The sequence below is a fragment of the Felis catus genome, chromosome E2 (assembly GCF_018350175.1).
Source record: "Felis catus isolate Fca126 chromosome E2, F.catus_Fca126_mat1.0, whole genome shotgun sequence".
Taxonomy (NCBI): domain Eukaryota; kingdom Metazoa; phylum Chordata; class Mammalia; order Carnivora; family Felidae; genus Felis; species Felis catus.
Genome location: NC_058382.1, coordinates 13,283,620 through 13,301,548, shown reverse-complemented (window position 1 = coordinate 13,301,548; position 17,929 = coordinate 13,283,620). Strand labels below are relative to the sequence as shown.

Below are 17,929 nucleotides of genomic sequence, written 5' to 3'. Positions count from 1 at the left end.
GCCACAATGGCCAGGCACCACTGTGCCCTCTGGCCCACTGGGCCCCTGGCCAGGGGCAAGGTCATGCCTGACAGCTATTCTCTAAGGGCCCAGCTGCTGTGCTGCAGGACAGCTCCCCCCCTGTAAAATGTCAGCCCAGCAGGACAGAGGCCTCCTGTGTGGCTCTTGTTCAGCTCCTGTTCAAGTACTTAGCACACAGTAGGATATAGGCCAATATTTGTTAAATGAACAAAAGAACCCTGCTGGCCCCTTGCCCAGCTTCCTGTGGCTTTTTTCCCTCTGATCTTGTACCCAGCCACCCCCACCCCCGTCTTGTCTTGGCTGCCCAGCTCCTCTCTCAGACGCATTCTCCATTTGGCTGTCTTTCTGCCTCAAGATCTCTGGCCCTTTCTGTCTCTGACCATCTCCTGTCTGTCTTCCTGCTGCCCAGGAACTGGTTCCCATCTGCCTGGCCTCCTCTCTGTCCTTGCTGACTTTCAGGAAATCCCTGCATCACCTTACTCCCAGCCCTCTATGGCTCCACCCACATCTGGAATAAATACAAATTCCTTAAGCCCTAAGTGAGCCCCCTTTGCTTCTCTGACCTCAGCCACTGCCCCTCTCCCCTGGTTCACTCTGCTCCAGCGACATGTGTTATCCACGCCAAGCACAGACAGCCTCAGAGCCTTTGCACTTGCCGTGTCCCCTGCAGGGAACAGCATTCCCTCACTTCCTCTGGATCCCTTCTCAAGTGCCCTCCTAGATACCCGTCTAAGTGCCCTCCTAGATACCCTAGTCATCACTCCATGTCCCCTCCACCTACTGTCTTTTCAAAGCATTAGTCATTAAACATAACATCATAAAACATATGCCTTTATTTGCTTATTGTCAGCCTTCTCTTTGACATCAGCTCCGTGAAGGCACCTAGAGCAGTACTGGAGCTCACTAAATGTGTGTTGAATGACCACGCCTCCCCCCAAACCACGTCTCTGCCCCTCACTCCTGCCTGCCTCCGGTCCCTCCTGGGCAGTGGGTGACACAGCGGCATCTCTCCACAGTTCACGCCCGCCATCCGGCCATTCCTGCAGACCATCTCCATCGGGCTGGTGTCCTTCGGGGAGCACTATAAGCGCAAGGAAACAGGCCTTGGTGAGTCCTGGCCGGACCCTGCCTGCAGCCTCACCTCCCTCCCTGTCCCTCCTCCTGCTTCCACTTCTACCCCTAACTGCCCCCTTCCCGCCAGGCTCCCTGACACCTCTCCCAACCCCTAGGTGTGACAGCCAGCTCCCTCTTCACCAGCGGCCGCTTCGCCATCGACCCAGAGCTACGCGGGGCTGAGTTTGAGCGGATCATACAGAACCTAGATGTGCACTTCTGGAAAGCCTTCTGGAACATCACTGAAATAGAGGTGCTCTCGGTGAGCACCTGTTATAAGATGGGCACACGGGCACACTGGGGCCCAGAGACCCATCCCAGGTCACATCAGGCCTCTGCAGGGCTCTAAGCCTGGGATGTGATGTGATGGAAAGGATGGGATGAGGGTGGGGATCAGAGGGGAGGCATGAGAGGAACCCCTGCAAGCAGCTTCTCCCCAGTGCCCCTCCTGTCTCCTCCCGCCAGTCTCTAGCGAACATGACATCCACCACCGTGAGAGTAAGCCGCCTGCTCAGTCTGCCACCAGAGGCCTTTGAAATGCCGCTGACTGCTGACCCCAAGCTCACGGTCACCATCTCACCCCCGCTGGCGCACACGGGCCCAGGGCCGGTCCTTGTCAGGCTCATCTCCTATGACCTACGTGAAGGACAGGTAGGAGATACAGAGCCAAGGAGCACAGGCAGCCCCCTCCCCAGATGCCCTCCCACCTTTCACTGCTTACACCTGCCCCCCATCCTGTTTCTCTGAGCACACCCCCTTGGTGGGTGAGGCCTAGATGGGCCGCCCCAGCCTCACCCACATCCTCCTCCCTCACCCCCCAGGACAGCAAGGAGCTCAACAGCCTGGTGAAGTCCGAGGGTCCCCGGAGCCTGGAGCTGCGGCCACGCCCCCAGCAGGCTCCCCGTTCACAGTCCCTGGTGGTGCACATCCATGGCGGCGGCTTCGTGGCCCAGACTTCCAAATCCCACGAGCCCTACCTCAAGAGTTGGGCCCAGGAGCTGGGCACCCCCATCCTCTCCATCGACTACTCCCTGGCCCCCGAGGCCCCCTTCCCCCGGGCACTGGAGGAGTGCTTCTATGCTTACTGCTGGGCTGTCAAGCACTGCGCCCTCCTCGGTGAGCCCCAGCCCCTCACTGCACCCACCCCTGTCCCTGCTCCCACCCCAGCCTGCTGCAGCCCCCACCCCACACTGCGTGGAAAGTGGGCCATGTATGTGCCCAGGCCTCAGTCTTGCACCCCCTGCCTCCCCTCTCCTACCTGCTACCACCCTCCTACTCCTGCTACCTGTTCGCCCCCCTCCTGCCCCACTGCTCCCCAGACCCTCCATCTTAACCACTTCCTCCTTCTGCTTCCTGCTCCCTGCTTCCAGCCCTGACACCCCACCCCCCACTTCTCCATCACCTCTGATCTTCTCTCTTCTCCTGCTGTTTCTCCACCCCCCCGTCCTGCGCTGCCAGCCTCCTAGCCCTTGCTCCAGCCCATTCTTCCATTCCTCTGACCTCCTGCTTCTGACATCTTCAGAGGTACCGGGCAGGGTGGGGTCATGCCCCAGGGCACAGGGATGTGGCTCTTTTGCAAGGTCAGCTGAACCCTGCCCTTCCATCTCCAGGCCTCAGCTGCACCCCTGTCCTAAATGGGCCTTTGGTCTCCCCTTTCCCAGCATCTGGCCTCCTTGCTTCTGACCTCTAGCCTCTTAAGCTTCACAGAGCTTCCCGATCTCCACATCTCAGTCCACCTGATCCCCTGTCCGCTATCCCCCCAAATCCGCGCCTCAGTTTACCAGTCTCTAAAATTGCAGTTGGCTAGACTCTGGGGTTGGGGCCCCCATACCCCACTTCTGACAGTCCAGTGCTCCTGGCTCAGAGCTTGAGTTCCTCCCTGCCAGGCTGACCAAGCCCTCTCCAACCCAGGCTCAACAGGGGAGCGGATATGCCTCGCAGGGGACAGCGCAGGTGGGAACCTCTGCTTTACCATGTCCCTGAGGGCAGCAGCCTTCGGGGTGCGGGTGCCAGATGGCATCATGGCAGCTTACCCGGCCACAATGCTACAATCTACCGCCTCTCCCTCCCGCCTTCTGAGCCTCATGGACCCCCTGCTGCCCCTCAGTGTGCTCACCAAGTGTGTCAGCGCCTATGCTGGTAAGGCCACTACCCACAGAGCTGGGGGGCTGGAGGGCTGCTTGGATCCTGCAGGGACAGGGGCTAGAGCCCAGGGTCCTGGGGCTGAAGAGAGGAAATCTGAGTCTCCTTGTCCCTACTGAAGCCATCAGATATTCTTGGGTCCCTGGGGGCAGAGATGCCTCAAGTTCCGGGTGTTGAGACTAGGCCTCAGCCCCCCGCATATACTCCACAGGTGGAGAGATAGAGGACCACTCCGACCCGAACCAGAAAGCGCTGGGCATGATGGGGCTGGTGCAGCGGGACACAGCCCTGCTCTTCCGAGACCTCCGCCTGGGTGCCTCCTCATGGCTCCACTCCTTCCTGGACCTGAGTGGGCACAAGTCCCACACGAACTCAGTGCCCATGGCAGGTGAGTAAAGCTCTCCCCTCACACACACATTCAGGGTGGGCAGCAGGGGCAGCCTGGCACACCAAAAGTCCTAGGGGAGGAAAGGGGCTGTGTCCTGGGGTGCTCAGGGAAGCAGAGATCACCTTCTGGCTCTAACCCCCTATTTATCCCTGGCAACTACCACAAAGCCTTGATTTTCCATGACGGTCCACATCCTAGAATTGCTAGGACTTCTGGTCTACCGGGTTATCTCAGAACTCCCGAGAACTATAGCATTTAGCTTTCCAAACAGTTCATCGCAGAAAAGAACACTGGGAAATGACTCAGAAGGCCTGCCACATGTGCTGATTTTCAATCCAGAGAATGCCACTCAAATCGCTTGGGCCTTGAGCTGGGAATCCAGCCTTCCTAGATTCTTTCCAGACTTTTAACAGAGACACATGGGAGTAATACCTCGCTCCAGGGGCTGGCCTGGGAGCCTGGGGTGGGGAGATCAGCAGAGGTTCCCAGCCTTGGGTGCGTGGCAGGATCCTCAGGCAGCCAAAACTCACTTCCATCCAAGGATCTATTTTTTCCCACCATTTTTTTGTTTAAACATTTCAATGATTTTAAAGTATAGCCAACTCAACTTATTTTCTATCTCCAGCAAACCAACAGTATTTTCTGAATAACAGAGAGCGCAGATTCGAAAGTAGATACCATTCCTATTCAGAAAAGTATTCCAATTGAATGTGTTTTACTTTAACCTTTTAAATTTTAGGATATTCAAATGGATGCAAATAAATACACACAAAAACAAAAGAGATCTGGGACCACTGAACCCTGAGGCTTTCCTGGTAGGGTAAAGGAGACAAGTGCAGGCCCTAGAGGGACAAGCACCAGCCTAGCAAGCTGCTGTAGTGGGAGCTCACTGCTTGCTAGGTGACCTGGGTGACCGGGGCGAGGTCCACTGTGAGCCTTTCTTTGCTCCTCCGTGAAATGAGGCACAAGAGTACCTGCCTCATGAGGTTGTTGTAGGGACTTCGCACACCGGTTTGTGCCAAGCTCCCAGCCCAAACCTGACACACAGTAGGTGCTCCTAGAAGAGCCCAGCACCCCTGACAGGCTGTGCCCTGTGACTCTGGCCAGTAGTTCTGTTCCAGTGACCCCCCCGCCCTCCCCCCCCCCCAGGTCACAGAGCCCTTATGCAGTCATTCTTATATCATCTCACATTGTGCCTTCATGGATTTATAAAGACAAAAAATAAAATAAAATAGAAACCTGAAAAATGCAGGGTCCCGGCCCTAGGGGCAAGCAGCATGGAGATCCTCAAATTAACGGAGTTGAGGCCAAGGTGGGGCGTACCACGTGGGTCGAAACGCACCTCGGCATCATCTGGGCACTTGCTAGCCTGGCCATTCAAAAGGAAGGGGTAAAACTAAAGGACATGAAGGAATTGTGGGGAGCAGATCTACACGGCTACAGGTGCGGGATCCCTGGGAAATGAACAGGCTCCTAAGACTCTCTTTAGCTCCTCGTGAACACAGCCTCCTTTCAAGTCATGTGGGCCTGCTCACTACTCTATTTTGATCTGCTCACGGCCTCCACGTTGAGTGGCTCTAACAAGTTGGCTGGGCCTCACGCTGGGGTCAGGGAGGTGGTTGGAACCAGGCACCAGGCCTAGTAATAAAACATGATACAGCACGACCTCCCAGCGGGGAGCAGTACCTCATCCCACTGAGTCTTTACTGCCTCCTAGTAGGTCAAGACTATTTTTGCTCTTTTTTTTAAGTTTATTTATTTTGAGAGAGAGAGAGTGAGAAAGGAGAGAGGGAGAGAGAGAATCTGATCTGCTATCAGTGCAGAGCCCCACATGGGGCTCAATCTCACCAACCGTGTGATCATGACCTGAGCCAAAACCAAGAGTCAGTCACTTAACTGACTGAGCCACCCAGGCGCCCTACAGGCGAGGACTATTTTTATTGCCTCTTTGTACAGAAGAGGAAACTGAGGCTCCCAGAGGTAAACTGACTTACATTTAACCTTCCCAGTCACCACACACACCTCCACCTCCACAACCACGTGACTCCTTTCACCTCCCCCTTGGAGTTGCAGCTTGGGGCGTCTGGGGCTCCCTACCCATCCCCAAGGAGGGAGTGTGGGGGAACACTAGGCCTCCACTGCCCTAGGATGCGGCTCCTCCTCCAGAGGCCGCTGCCCTTCCCGTGATCTTCCCTGCCAGCCACTCACACACGCAGCCCACAGAGCCGGGCTGGTACGCGTGGCCCCGCTGGCCACCTGACCCTGCCCCTCTTGCAGAACCAATGCGGCGCAGTGTGTCTGAGGCAGCACTGGCCCAGCCCGAGGGCCCGCTGGGCACGGACTCCTTCAAGAGCCTGACACTGCATGACCTGAGCCTAAAGGGCAACTCTGACACATCGGGCAGCCCTGAGCTGTCACTGTCTGCAGAGACACTGGGCCCCTCCATGCCCTCCAATGTCAACTTCTTACCTGGCCCTGATGTACGCAAAGACGCTAAAGCACCAGGTGAGCTGAGGGCCAAGGACAGAGGCCAGGGCGTGCTTGCCAACTTCCCTGAGGGTTTCCACCCCAGGCGCGCCAGCCAGGGCCCCACTCGGATGCCCATCTACTCCTCACCCATCGTCAAGAACCCCTTCATGTCGCCGCTGCTGGCACCTGACAGCATGCTACAGAGCCTGCCGCCCGTGCACATTGTGGTGAGCGCCACATAGGGACTGTGTGCCCGGTGGGGGGGAGGGGGGGCGTGGCAGGTGGGTGCAGGAGCACTCGGGGAGGAGAGACCCGGGAGGGGAGCGGGGAAGAGGGGCAGGTGTGCGCAGGTGCACCTGGGGAGGAGAGACCGGGAGCAGCGGGAGGGGAAAAGTAAGCTGCCTGACATCTGAAGGGAGAGGTGTGCCGCCAGGAGGGCATGCCTGACGACGGAAGGGCTGAAAGGGAGTCAAGGCTGCCATTCCTTCTCGCGATCTTGTGGAGCGCCTAGGGGCAGCTGAGTAAGGGGGAGAGAGGGGGTGTCTCTAGGGGAAGGGAGAAGCTGGGCAGCAGCTCATTCTCCCATTCCCCGCCTCCCTCCCGTCTCCTGGCTCCTCCCCTCATTCCTCTGCCCCTTGCTGTGCCCCACAGGCGTGCGCGCTGGACCCCATGCTGGACGACTCGGTCATGTTCGCGCGGCGGCTGCGCGGCCTGGGCAAGCCCGTGACCCTGTGCGTGGTGGAGGACCTGCCGCACGGCTTCCTGAGCCTGGCGGCGCTGTGCCGGGAAACGCGGCAGGCCGCGGCGCTGTGCGTGGAACGCATCCGTCTCATCCTCACTCAGCCCGCCGCGCCCGCCGCACCCACCGCGCCCGCCGCACCCACCGAGCCGCGGGTCTGAGCCAGAGCCGGCCGCGCGGGAAGATAGGGTTGCGGGGGGCGACACTAAAGGCCTCTTGTTTCCATCTAAGTCGGCCTCCGTGGTGAATACCCCCTTCCACCCCCCCCCCCCGTTAGGCGGCGGGGACCCCCGCGAGGGGCTTCTGGCCCATTCGGCCCTCCCTCCGGGTGGGGGTGGGCGGGAGGGGCAGGCTGTGCCTTAAGGTGGGGGGACGGCTGGGGGGGGGGGGGAGAGGGGAGGCGGGGCCGCAAGCTGAGACCCTGGCCAGGGGGGCGGGGGAGGGGGCACACAAACCAGTCTCCGTAGACAGCCAGAGCTGCACTCCATCATTGCCTTCTACTGCTGCTGTGACCGACGCAGGGCGGGGGACTGGCCCTACCTCGCCTGTCGGTTTGGTTTTGTTCCTTTGTAAATAAAAATGTATTTAATTAGTTTGGCCTCTTGCAAATAGTCGGGTGTCGCCCACCAGGGGGCAGCATCAGATGCTGCTGCTGGGAACCGAGAAACCTGGCCGTAGAAAGCTGGGTACCCAACGTCTGGGTCCTGAGGAAGGGCCTGGATTCGCGGGTGCAGAGGGATTGGACGCTCTAAGCACGGGCCCACCTCCCCTTCAGACTTAGTCCAGGTGGTGTGCCAGAGGGCTCTGGGTTCTCAGTGACTCCCCTTTACAAACCCTGTCTCAGCACCCCCACGAAAAGAAAACCCAAACTCCCTAGAGAACTGCAGCAAATAGAACAGGATACCAGAAACAAACCAGTCATCCCCAAAACTGGAAGCCCAAGCCCTGCCCAGCTATGACAGTCACTCAGTCCCTCAACTAAGACCCTGAGGCCTTGTCCTTTTGTAGGCCCTAGATTTGGAACAGAAATGATTTCTATCCAGGGCCTGCCCTCAAGGGACTCAGGGAGGGTAGGCAGAGAGACGCAGACACAGGCTGTCACAGTCCACACAGGCTCCATCTGTGGTAGACAAGGAGGGCTTCAGAGAGGAGGTGATTTGACCTTGACCTTAAAGGGTGAGCACAAGATTGCTATGCAGAAGAACCATGCAAAGTTATGAGAGCCAAGGGGCAGTTACCAAAGCCTCTGCCTGGCCAGAAGGTTGGGTGCAAAGTAGGGAGTGGCCTGAGAGGCTCGGGGTTGTCAGCAAGAGCAGATCTTTGAAGGGCCTGGGGTACAATCTGGACTAACTGGAGGGCAGTAGAAGTCACAAAAGGGCTTTGAGCAAGGGAGGGACAGGATCAGCTAAGGCACTGAAAGAGCCTGCTGGGACATTGGGGGATGGACTAAAAAGGACAAGACAGGGACCCTGGAGGCAGAGGAGGCTGAGGACAAGGAAGAAAAGGCACGAGCTGGGGCAGAGCCCATGAGAGTAGGGAGTAGGAGTAAGAGCCATAACTGAGGCTGAAAAGGACTTATTGAGGGTAGAACAGATGCTACAAGAGAGCAAGGGGATGAAGATGGCACTTGGACCTAGCCAGGGAGCAGATGGACAGTAAAACTGTGTCTTTACTGGGAAGAGGCTCAGGTATGTACAAGGGGAGTGGGGGAGGGGGGCGGGTACTGAGAGCTGTTTTGCACAAGGAGAGATCAAAAGGTCTTTGTGCGACACTTGGTGGGGCAGGGGGAATCCAGGAGGCAGCAGGAGGCAGGAGAGCGGGCTGGGTGCTCACTTCTGGCGGGAACTGAGGAACTAGAACCTTTCTGGGAAGAGTGGATAGGTGGGATGAGCAGAGGGCCAGGACAGAGAGAGCCCTGATGAGCATGGTCCCCAGTAAAGGGGTAGGCAATAAAAGGGGAGTCCTGGAGGTTCTAAGGAGCAGCCAGAAAGGAAAGAGGCTAACCAGGAAACAGGATGTATAGTGAAGGGGATTTGGGGTGGGAGGGAGTGGTCTGAGTCAGATGAGGATGGAAGTATCATCATGCCTCAGCAGGGAGGAGGGTCCTTGGTGACCTTGTCCAGAGCAAGGCCATGGGATGTAGGCAGCCAGACATGGAGGGCTCAGGAGGGAGTGGAAGGTAAGAGATTTAGCCAGTGGGTACCATAAGTCTTCAGCTGTAAAAGGGATGAGAAATAATTCAAGAGAACTTGATATAGGTGTGTGTGTGTGTGTGTGTGTGTGTGTGTGTGTTTAGAGATGATAGAACATGTTTTTAATGCTTCCAAGGAAGGAAGGAAGGAAGGAAGGAAGGAAGGAAGGAAGAGAGGGAGAGAGGGAGAGACTCAAAATGCAGAAGCACACACACAAAAAATTTCCTAAGAGGATGGGCACAGGGGGACCCTAACCTCGGAGGCCCTCATTCACCCAGTAAGTGACTTCTATGATGGGGGAGGGAGCCATAGCCCAGAGTTCTCCCTGAAGGTCCTGTTCCCCCTGCTGAGCTCACAGGACCCCTTGTTCATCTCTCCCAAAACAGCCTTCCACCCACCAACCTGCTCCTGTTTCCTGTCCCCATGTCAGGAATGGCTCCATCGTCCCCCTGTATACCCCAGGTCAGAACTCTGGTTCTTGTCCTGGACACCCCCTTGTCCCATAGCCCATCAAGCCCCATATTCTGTAGTTTCTGCCTCCTGAATCTTGGCCTTATGCCTTCAGCCTCTGGCCTCATCCTCTCCTGCCTAGGTCCCTGCCCAAGCCACCTTGTGGGCTACTGGCTTCCAATCTCCTTTCTCCATTTCTGGCTCCAGCTCTGACCTGGTCTTCCCCTGCTCTAAATCCTTCCATGGCTCCCCACTACCACCCCACCCCAGGACAAAGTCTAAGCTGCTGAGGTTAGCCTTCTTCATCCGCTTCCAGTCTTACAGTTACCCCACCACAACATGGACCTGACAGGCCTTCTTCTTGGGCACCTACACATAGTAATACTCCTGCATGCCTCCCTTTCTTTGCTTGTGCTTAAACACCCTCCCACACGCCCTTCACCTTTGCTTGACACTTCCTGTTCCTCCAAGATCCAGTGCCAATGTCCCCTCCTCTGGAAACCTCTTCCGGATCCAGCAAAGCTAAAAAAGACGCCTGGACTCCCCCACCTCTGGCACACCCTGCCCATCAACGTGTCTGTCCTCCCATCTGACAGGGGATCCTTGAGGGCAGGGCCTGGGCCTGACTCATCTTGGTCACCACCATCGCCCAGCATAAGGCCCGGCACCCTGGAAACCTCAGGAAGTGTTTAAGTAATAGGTGGCTGAGTGTGTGATGAGCGAGTGAGTGAGTGGCAATAGGAGGAAACTGGAAATCAGTGGGAGAATGACGGCAGGAAAGACACACGGATGCGTGTGCCGGCCGGGTAGGAGCAGATGAGAATCAGGTTTAGGGTGTGAGGAATGGAACGGAGGGATGAATGGGGCTGTGCATCCCGGACTCAGTTTCTCCAACAAGGCAAAATGCACGGTGAGGCAAAATGCCAGCTAAGCTGCCCCTTCCGCTTCGAACCCCACAAAGCCTCCCCGTTTCCCTTCCGAACTATGTCCAGAACCCCAATACTGGGCGTGCTGGAAAGGGCTTACCGACTGGACACGCCGAACCTGTTTCCCTCGCGAGCAGTTCCAGCCTCTGCGGTGCGCCGTGGGAATCCCACCCCGCAGCTGCCCGTCCTATTGGCAGACTGGCAGAGACTCGCGGAGACTGGCGTCTCCCAGAGCCTATCGCTGTCCGATTTAGGCTGCGGGCCCCGCCTGCCGCGGAACGTGCCTTGAGTGGCCCAGGGAGGCAGAAGGCGAAGAGTCTACTGGCTGGAGGATGGTGATTGACGTCAAGGAGGGCTTATCACAGCTAGCGTCCTTCAAGTCAGGCCCGCCTCGGGGAAAAAACGCAGAGGGGTGGTAGCTGAGGGCGTGGTGGATTGCAAAAGGGCCCAGAATGTGGTTTCTGGCCACGTGCACCGGCGTCTGAGGGAGGAAGGTCTGAAGAACCTAGACTTCTGAATGGTTGAATCTTGAGGGAGGAGGGAGCTGGGAACCTGAACGGTCGGGGTGTAGGGACGGGTACTCCCAAAGAGTCACGGGCCTGCCCAGGGATGACAGATTTGGAGTTCAGGATCTTACGTGGCTATCTATGGGATTGCAGCCTGGCCTTGTCCCCAGGCAAGAGTTGTGGGTCTTGAAGTAGGGCTTAGAAGAGAGATGAAGAGGAGGAGGCTTAGGGGAAGCTCTGGCCTCAATAGGGCTTTCCCACATCCCCTAAAAGGGAACCCAGAGTGGGAGGAGACACATGGAGACGAGGAGAAAAACATAGATACCAAGAGAGATTAAAATATTGAAAACAATAATTATAATAGAGCTCTCTTGTATGGGGTTCACTGTGACTCCGGTTCTATGCAAAGCATTTTATATAATTATCTCCTGTCTTTCTCGTTACAGTTCTAAGAGATCAGATTATTATTACTATAATCCCCATTTTACAAGTGAGAAAATTGATGCCCAGTGAGGAGGAATCAAGATGCAGATGTAAAGAAACAGGAGAGACACAAAACACACATGGAGATTAATAGACAAAGAGATAAAAGACAGGCCCACAGAGATTAGAAAAGGTAGACAGCAAACAAAGGAGAGGGGCTAAGAGCAAGGATTCCTGGGGGGAGGGGGAGGGGGCTGGGGCCTAGGACTCCTAGGTTCTGGGATTGGAAGGACCAAGGACTAGGACTTTCAGGCATTTCCTCTCCTGATTCCAAAATACCAGACTTGTCTAACCCTTCTCACTGTGGGCGTTGGGCCCAGTTGGGGTCAAAAATAGTGATTAGGGAGGGGCAGGTGTGTCATTATCCTATTAGGAGAGGATAAGAAAATGATTCATGGGGGTGCCCCCAGTCTGGGAGGGGACTTTCCCCCCATGGCCTCTGTTCTTTCATCTGGACAGATGAGGCCTCAGGAAGGACAGGGGAGGGGCAGGGTCCTCTTGGTCCCTCTCCATCACTGTGTCTCCATCACTCAGAACTGTCACTAAGCCCACCGTGGACACAGGTGGGCCACCCTGGGGCCAACAGCTTTCTTGGTAGGTCTTCATCTCTCTGGCTCTCTCTGCTTTCCCTCAGACCTTGAACCAATGCCCACCAGAGGTCTTGGCACATTGCAGGAGCTCAGCGAATGCCCCTCGAATGGATGGACAAACATCTCTCTGTGCAGCTCTTCCGCTGTCCCCATCCTGGCCATCTCTATCCCCATCATGTTTCTCAGCCTCTCCCTGGCCTCACCCATGTCCTCCCACCTTCCCTTTCACATAGGCATTTCTTCGGAGGCCACTGAGCCCTCCCGCCCATCCCTAATAAGAAGAAACTGAGGCTCATTTTGGGAGGAGTCACCCTCCCAGGGTCACCTGTGGGACATGGAAAGGAATAGCTGGAAGAGGGGTTCTCAACACCCCAAATACAGACACGGACACATCCTGGCACCTCAGAGTCAGAAATGCAAGATCACACCAAACATGTGCCCTCAATACCTGCTCAGTGTGACCTTCATTGGCACCCACACAGTCAGAGAATCACAGGCACCACGCAGAGTCACCTACAAACACAAACATAAACATAAGCACACAATCAATCACCCTTACTGACAACACAGAAATATTCTATTTCACATGCAAAACAGACACCCCAGGTATGCAGTTACACGCCCATCCAGCCACCGAGAGGCCACTCACTCAGTCCCTACCAGGCCCACGAGCAGATGCAGACGTGGTTTCATTTCCTACTCCGTGACTCCAGTATCTCCAGAGACTAGAACAGCACCTCACCATCATCACCAGCGTAAACACAAAGTGCTTCCTGTGTGCGAGGCACAATTCTTAGCACTTGGCACGAGTTAACTCGTCCAGTCCTCTCAACCACTTTATTTGCAACAGCTCACTTTGCAGATGGACAAATGGAGGTCCCGGGAAGCTTAGTGATTTGCTGAAGGCAGGAAGAGGCTGTCAGAATTTGAACTTGGGTTTTCTGGCTCTAGAATCCATCACACAATCCATTCAATAAAGAACTCCTGCCTTCATCCAGTCAGGATTGGAGAACCATGACAACTGGCCACACCTGAACAAGATGGACAGTGGGTAGAATCGTAGAAGGACAATATAGACACACAAATAGAAAAGACCCCCTCACGTGTCACGCCCCAGAGCACACCGGAGACACCGTCACAACCCCCAAAGACACACAACACCCAGAAAGAGAGGCACACGCCACACCCAAACCTAGACACCGTGTCCCACCCTGAACTCCACTGAGTGCCTCCTGTTCTGCTCCCAGCCCCCTGGGCTGTTTCCCTCGAGGAAGCAGCAAAAATAGGATGGGAAGAGGGGGCAACCTCACTTGTCCGCTCTGCCTGACTGGTTCCTCCAGGGCCATGGATGGCATCACCCGCCTTATGAAACCCACATTGGGCAACTGGACCCAGACCTGACCTGGTCGCTTGGATGCTGGAGAGAAAGGGGCTGGGAGCCTGGACTCCTGGGCTCTGAGGGAATAGGGGCTTGGTGCCCCCAATATGGATTTTAGGGGAGAACAAGAGGGGAACCGGAACCTGGACTCTCAGGTCCTGAGGAGGGAGGGCTGGGTGCCTGGGATCCTGGGTTCTGGAAAAAGAAGGGCCAGGGACTTGGATTCCTCTCCTCTGTCTTTGAAGGCAGGGTTCCAGATTTAGCAGATAAAAATACAGGACACCTAGTTGAATGTGAATTTCAGATGAACAACAAATACCTTTTCTAGTATAAGTATATCCCAAATATTGCATGGAACATACTTATGCTAAAAAAAAAAAATTCTTGTTGTTGTTGTTGTTTGCCTGAAATTCAAATTTAACTGGGTGTCCTATATTTTTCTGGTGACTCCATTGAGGGGATGCATGCCAGGTCCCTGGAGACCACCATGGTCTCTCGTCAGCCCCCAGGCCTCTGTTCCTGCTCCCACCCTCCTCCTCACCCCTAAACAGGGCACCTCACAAGTTCCCCACCCGATTTCCTCATCTTAGTGAGTTGCTGTCTAATTGCAGCCCCCACGCTGTGTCAGAGTGGAAGAGGAGACTTGAGGACAACTCAAGTTGTCATCCTGGGAGGCCTGGAGTCCTCAGAGACGACTGCCCCTGAATCACCTGCAGCCCACGGTCTGGACAGTTGGGGGATGGGGCCCTCTGGCTGCCGCCTTGCTGGGGGGGGGCCTGAAGATGGAGAGAGACACAGAGATGGGAAGCAGAGACTCAGAGGTGGGGAGACAGAACCAGGGAAACTTGGAAACAGATTTGCAGAGATGAGGAAAGGGAGATCCAGAGCTGGCGAAACAAAGATGCAGAGATGGAGGCACAAGGACAATAGACCAGAGGTGGAGAGATGCTCCCCAGACAGTCAGCCTCCTGGACCAAGTGATGGACACATACCAGCAAAATGCTGAGTGCCGCCCATAAGTCTGGGGACAAGGACAGCAAGCCACCTGGGTGGTGCTGGGAGACCAAGGCTTGGGTCCTGGCACGTTGAATCAGGAGGTGAGGGAAAAGCTGGCATCCCAGGCGGACAGGGTGATCCACTTGCCATCACTCCATACCCATTCCCAGTGGGGTGACAACACCACCTTCTCTGGAGGTGACACCCCAATTTTCCAGTGCCTCCTACATTTTTGGGGTGACACCCGTGCTGGAAACCCCACCCGGCTCTAATGCTGTTTCCCTCACTGAGTCACTTCCAACCACGCCAGGCCTGTTGGGGGCAGACTTTGGTGACTCAGGCATCCAGGTCCCTCGCTCTTTCACCCCTCAGGAGCCCAGCAGCCAAAAATGCCAGGACCCCTGCACACCCCCGCGGTTTAGCCTAACCCAAGAGTCTGCACCCCCAGCCCTCCTCCCTCAGACCCAGAATCTGAGCCCCTCTCTGTCCTCTGTTAGGGGCCTGGATGAAGACCCCCCCCCATCTGCTCTGTTAGTTACCCCAGTGTCCTGGGTCACATCCATCTCTTTCTGGAACCACATCTTCTCAGTTCCCAGCCTCCTCCCTTCCCAATTTGAAGGTGGGGTGAGTTGTGTTTATTTACTTTAGTTTCAGCATGAGTCACCCCCAAAACACACTGCTCCCCCCATGTGCATGGTGGCCCCGAATGGGGGGACAATGCCCCCTCTTCCAGGAAAGTGGGAACCTCACTGAGGATGACAGCAGAAGCCCCCATGGCACTCTCCCGCATCCCCATCCCCTCCTCCACCTCCCTGCCCCTCCACCCCTCCACCTCTGTGCCTCCCTCTGAATCTGACTCCCCTTTGCCTGTTTCTCCACAGATCTATGTCCTTCTTTGTCTCCGCATCTCTCTCTCCATCGCTCTGTCTTTATCTCTCATCATCTCTCTGAGTCTCCTTCTCTCTCCCATCTAGGCCTCCCCTTCTGTCTCTGTGTCCCCCATTCCCTCCCTGTCTCTCTGTCCTCCGTGCCTGTGGGTCTCTGTACTGTGGCCCTTTGCACCTCCCCTCTGCCTTCTCTCCCTACCCACCCCCCATCTGTCTCTCCCTCTCTGCCCTCTCCCCTTCCAGCACCCCTGGCCCCCTTCCTGATTTCCTAGGTCCCACAAGAGCTTGAGGGGGAAGTGGGGGGATGGGGGATGGAGAGGGAGGGAGGGGAAGTTCCTGGGGGGGTGGGGGAAGAGGGTCAGCCAGACCGGCTTGGCTCCCTGGGCACCTCTGTCAGAGCCCCGCCCAGGGCCACGTGGCCCGCCCCAATATAAGCAGCTACCAACCTGAGACTGAGAACTCAGTGTCCAGGTCACCCACACCTGTCTGCCTCATCGCCATCGCTGTCCTGCAGGTATGAACATCTGCCCACAGCCCTCTGCTCTGTTCTGTCTCTCCACTCCACTGACATCTCTTGTCTCTTTGCATATCTCTGACCATCTCTGTGGACATTGCTGTCTTTCTCCATGCCCTCGGTGTCCATCTCCTCAGTGTGAGTGGTGCCGGGTAGAATTTGGAAGCCCTGGGGCCCAGCACCCTTTCTACTCACCCCTTTGGTCTGGGCCATCAGATGTGGGGTTTTTCTCTTGACCTGTGTGAGCCTCAGTGTTCCATCTGTGAAATGGGCTTGCAGAGAAGTCAAAGCGCTAAGCAGGTGTGAGTGTTACTGGCGGCATCTCGATGGGCACCTGGCTCTGATCTCTTTCCCCCTTGTCTCTGACTCTGCCTGTCTCTGTTTCTTGGCCTCTCTCTCCAGCTCTGCCTCTGGTATGAGGAAGGTCCTCTGGGGTCTGTCGGGCAGCTGTACAGAGACGGGCGAGTTTCTCGCCCCTCCCCATACATCCCTACTCCATGTTTCTCCTAGCTGGCAGGCTGACTTGGCCTCTTTCTCCCCAGCTCCCTTCCCCCTGAGAACCCAGCCCCCAGTGCCCCTACTCCGTGCCTGCCCCTCCCCCAGTATCCAGCCTCCCTTGGACAGATTCGGCCACTGTCACCGCCGCTACCTCTGCCGCCCCCAACGCCACCTTCCCAGGGCCGGCAAGATGCAGTTTGAGATGCACGACAACGTGAAAGGCAAAGGTGGGATCACTGGATGAACCAGCAACCCTTCCAGTCCCGGAACCCGGCAGCTTCCCTCCCCTGGGCACCCTGGCTTCGAAGACAGATGGCGCCTGATCGCACCCCAGAGGCCCCTGGAAATGCAGGAACCCAGCACCCCAGGCCCAGACGTGGAGGAGGCAACACCACTTCTCGGCCCCACCCAGATGTGGCACCCACCCTTCCCCAGACGTGCATGAGTTCCCCACCCACAGCTCAACCAGATGTGCAGGAGGCAGTGGCAATGGGGACAAACTGGGGTGTCAGTGCCCAAATGTAGCAGAGAGGGCCGGGGAGGTGCAGTGGTGTCCCCTCCGCGGGCGGCCTGGTGGCCCCGCCCAGACTGCCCGGCAGAGGAAGGGGCTCGGGGGGCAGGGATGTGGGGAGAGGCGGGCAGCCTCCCGCTCACTCCTGCCGGCTACCTTCCTTCGCAGCCATGTCCTACCCAGTGACCAGCCAGCCCCAGTGTGCCAGCAGCTGCTACCAGACCCAGCTCAGTGACTGGCACACCGGACTCACAGACTGCTGCAACGACATGCCTGTCTGTGAGTGCCTGCAGCTCCCTCCAGGAGAGGGGGAAGGTCACCTCCAACCCCTTCCCGGGCCCTACTAACCCCACTCCCGCTCCCTTCCTTGGACCCCGAATTCCCACACTCTAAACCTCACCCCTAACTCCCACCTCCGACACTCCCTAGGATCCTAACCTCACACCTTCCAGCTTCCCCTCGGACCCTCAACCCCTTGCACCCTCAACTTTCCTTGTCGCGGCCCCAGCTCCCTCTCCAAACCCTATCTCCCAACCTCTAAACCACTCCCGCTGGGTCCCCGGATCCCCTCTGGGACCCTCGATTTGGCGGATTTGGCGCCGCGGGCCATCAGCCTCGCCTCTCCCCGAGGCGGAGGGGGCCGGGGCGCCCGGTGGGCCCCCGCTCTGACTGCCCCGCGCCCGCCCCAGGTCTGTGCGGCACTTTCGCCCCTCTGTGCCTCGCCTGCCGCATCTCGGACGACTTCGGGGAGTGCTGCTGCGCGCCCTACCTGCCCGGAGGCCTGCACTCCCTGCGCACCGGCATGCGGGAGCGCTACCACATCCAGGTGCGCGCGGGGGCGGGGGGGGGGGGCGCGGAGCAGGGGGCTGGGGGACGGGCCTCCTGGGACCCTGGCGGGACTCCTAACCTCTCTCTCCCACCCTCTAGGGCTCTGTCGGGCACGACTGGGCGGCCCTCACCTTTTGTTTGCCCTGCGCCCTCTGTCAGATGGCGCGGGAATTGAAGATCCGGGAGTAAGGAACCCCCCCATCCCTCCTCCTTTTCCACCTGTCGCGCTGGGCCTCCTCTGCCCCTCCGCCCTATCCCGCTACCAGAAATACACCCACAATAAAAACCTGAAAACCAA

At 57.1% G+C, this 17,929-nt stretch overlaps 2 protein-coding genes and 1 long non-coding RNA gene across 13 annotated transcripts in view; 2 read left to right on the top strand and 1 right to left on the bottom strand.

The window, feature by feature from the left end:
* LIPE (lipase E, hormone sensitive type) overlaps positions 1 to 7,464 on the top strand; it is an 18,539-nt gene extending 11,075 nt beyond the window's left edge. For all 7 annotated transcript variants that reach the window (XM_023245841.2, XM_045046472.1, XM_023245844.2 and 4 more), the window contains exons 3-10: positions 1,038 to 1,128; positions 1,251 to 1,396; positions 1,600 to 1,785; positions 1,956 to 2,250; positions 3,046 to 3,273; positions 3,488 to 3,664; positions 5,942 to 6,360; positions 6,785 to 7,464. In XM_023245841.2, coding sequence (XP_023101609.2) covers positions 1,038 to 1,128; positions 1,251 to 1,396; positions 1,600 to 1,785; positions 1,956 to 2,250; positions 3,046 to 3,273; positions 3,488 to 3,664; positions 5,942 to 6,360; positions 6,785 to 7,033 — 1,791 coding nt within the window. In that variant the 3' untranslated portion in view covers positions 7,034 to 7,464. The remainder of the gene's footprint in view (positions 1 to 1,037; positions 1,129 to 1,250; positions 1,397 to 1,599; positions 1,786 to 1,955; positions 2,251 to 3,045; positions 3,274 to 3,487; positions 3,665 to 5,941; positions 6,361 to 6,784) is intronic.
* Positions 837 to 16,122, bottom strand: LOC109494788. Of its 2 annotated transcripts, XR_006590518.1 has the most exons (6): positions 15,990 to 16,114; positions 12,680 to 13,050; positions 12,468 to 12,532; positions 10,541 to 10,830; positions 7,328 to 7,437; positions 837 to 1,102 (listed from the first exon to the last, which is right to left on the bottom strand). It is a non-coding gene; the product is annotated as an uncharacterized LOC109494788 (long non-coding RNA). The 2 variants fall into 2 exon arrangements; XR_002738660.2 differs by lacking the exons at positions 12,468 to 12,532; positions 12,680 to 13,050 and having other exon boundaries at positions 15,990 to 16,122.
* CNFN (cornifelin) lies at positions 15,666 to 17,929 on the top strand. Of its 4 annotated transcripts, none has more exons than XM_019819495.2 (5): positions 15,730 to 15,794; positions 16,473 to 16,519; positions 16,972 to 17,082; positions 17,493 to 17,629; positions 17,731 to 17,929. In XM_019819495.2, the coding sequence occupies exons 2-5, from the start codon at positions 16,483 to 16,485 to the stop codon at positions 17,818 to 17,820; spliced, it is 375 nt and encodes a 124-aa protein (XP_019675054.1). In that variant the 5' UTR covers positions 15,730 to 15,794; positions 16,473 to 16,482; the 3' UTR covers positions 17,821 to 17,929. The 4 variants fall into 4 exon arrangements, with proteins under 4 accessions (XP_006941288.1, XP_019675054.1, XP_019675053.1 ...); XM_019819494.2 differs by having other exon boundaries at positions 15,741 to 15,794; positions 16,398 to 16,519; XM_006941226.3 differs by lacking the exon at positions 16,473 to 16,519 and having other exon boundaries at positions 15,666 to 15,794.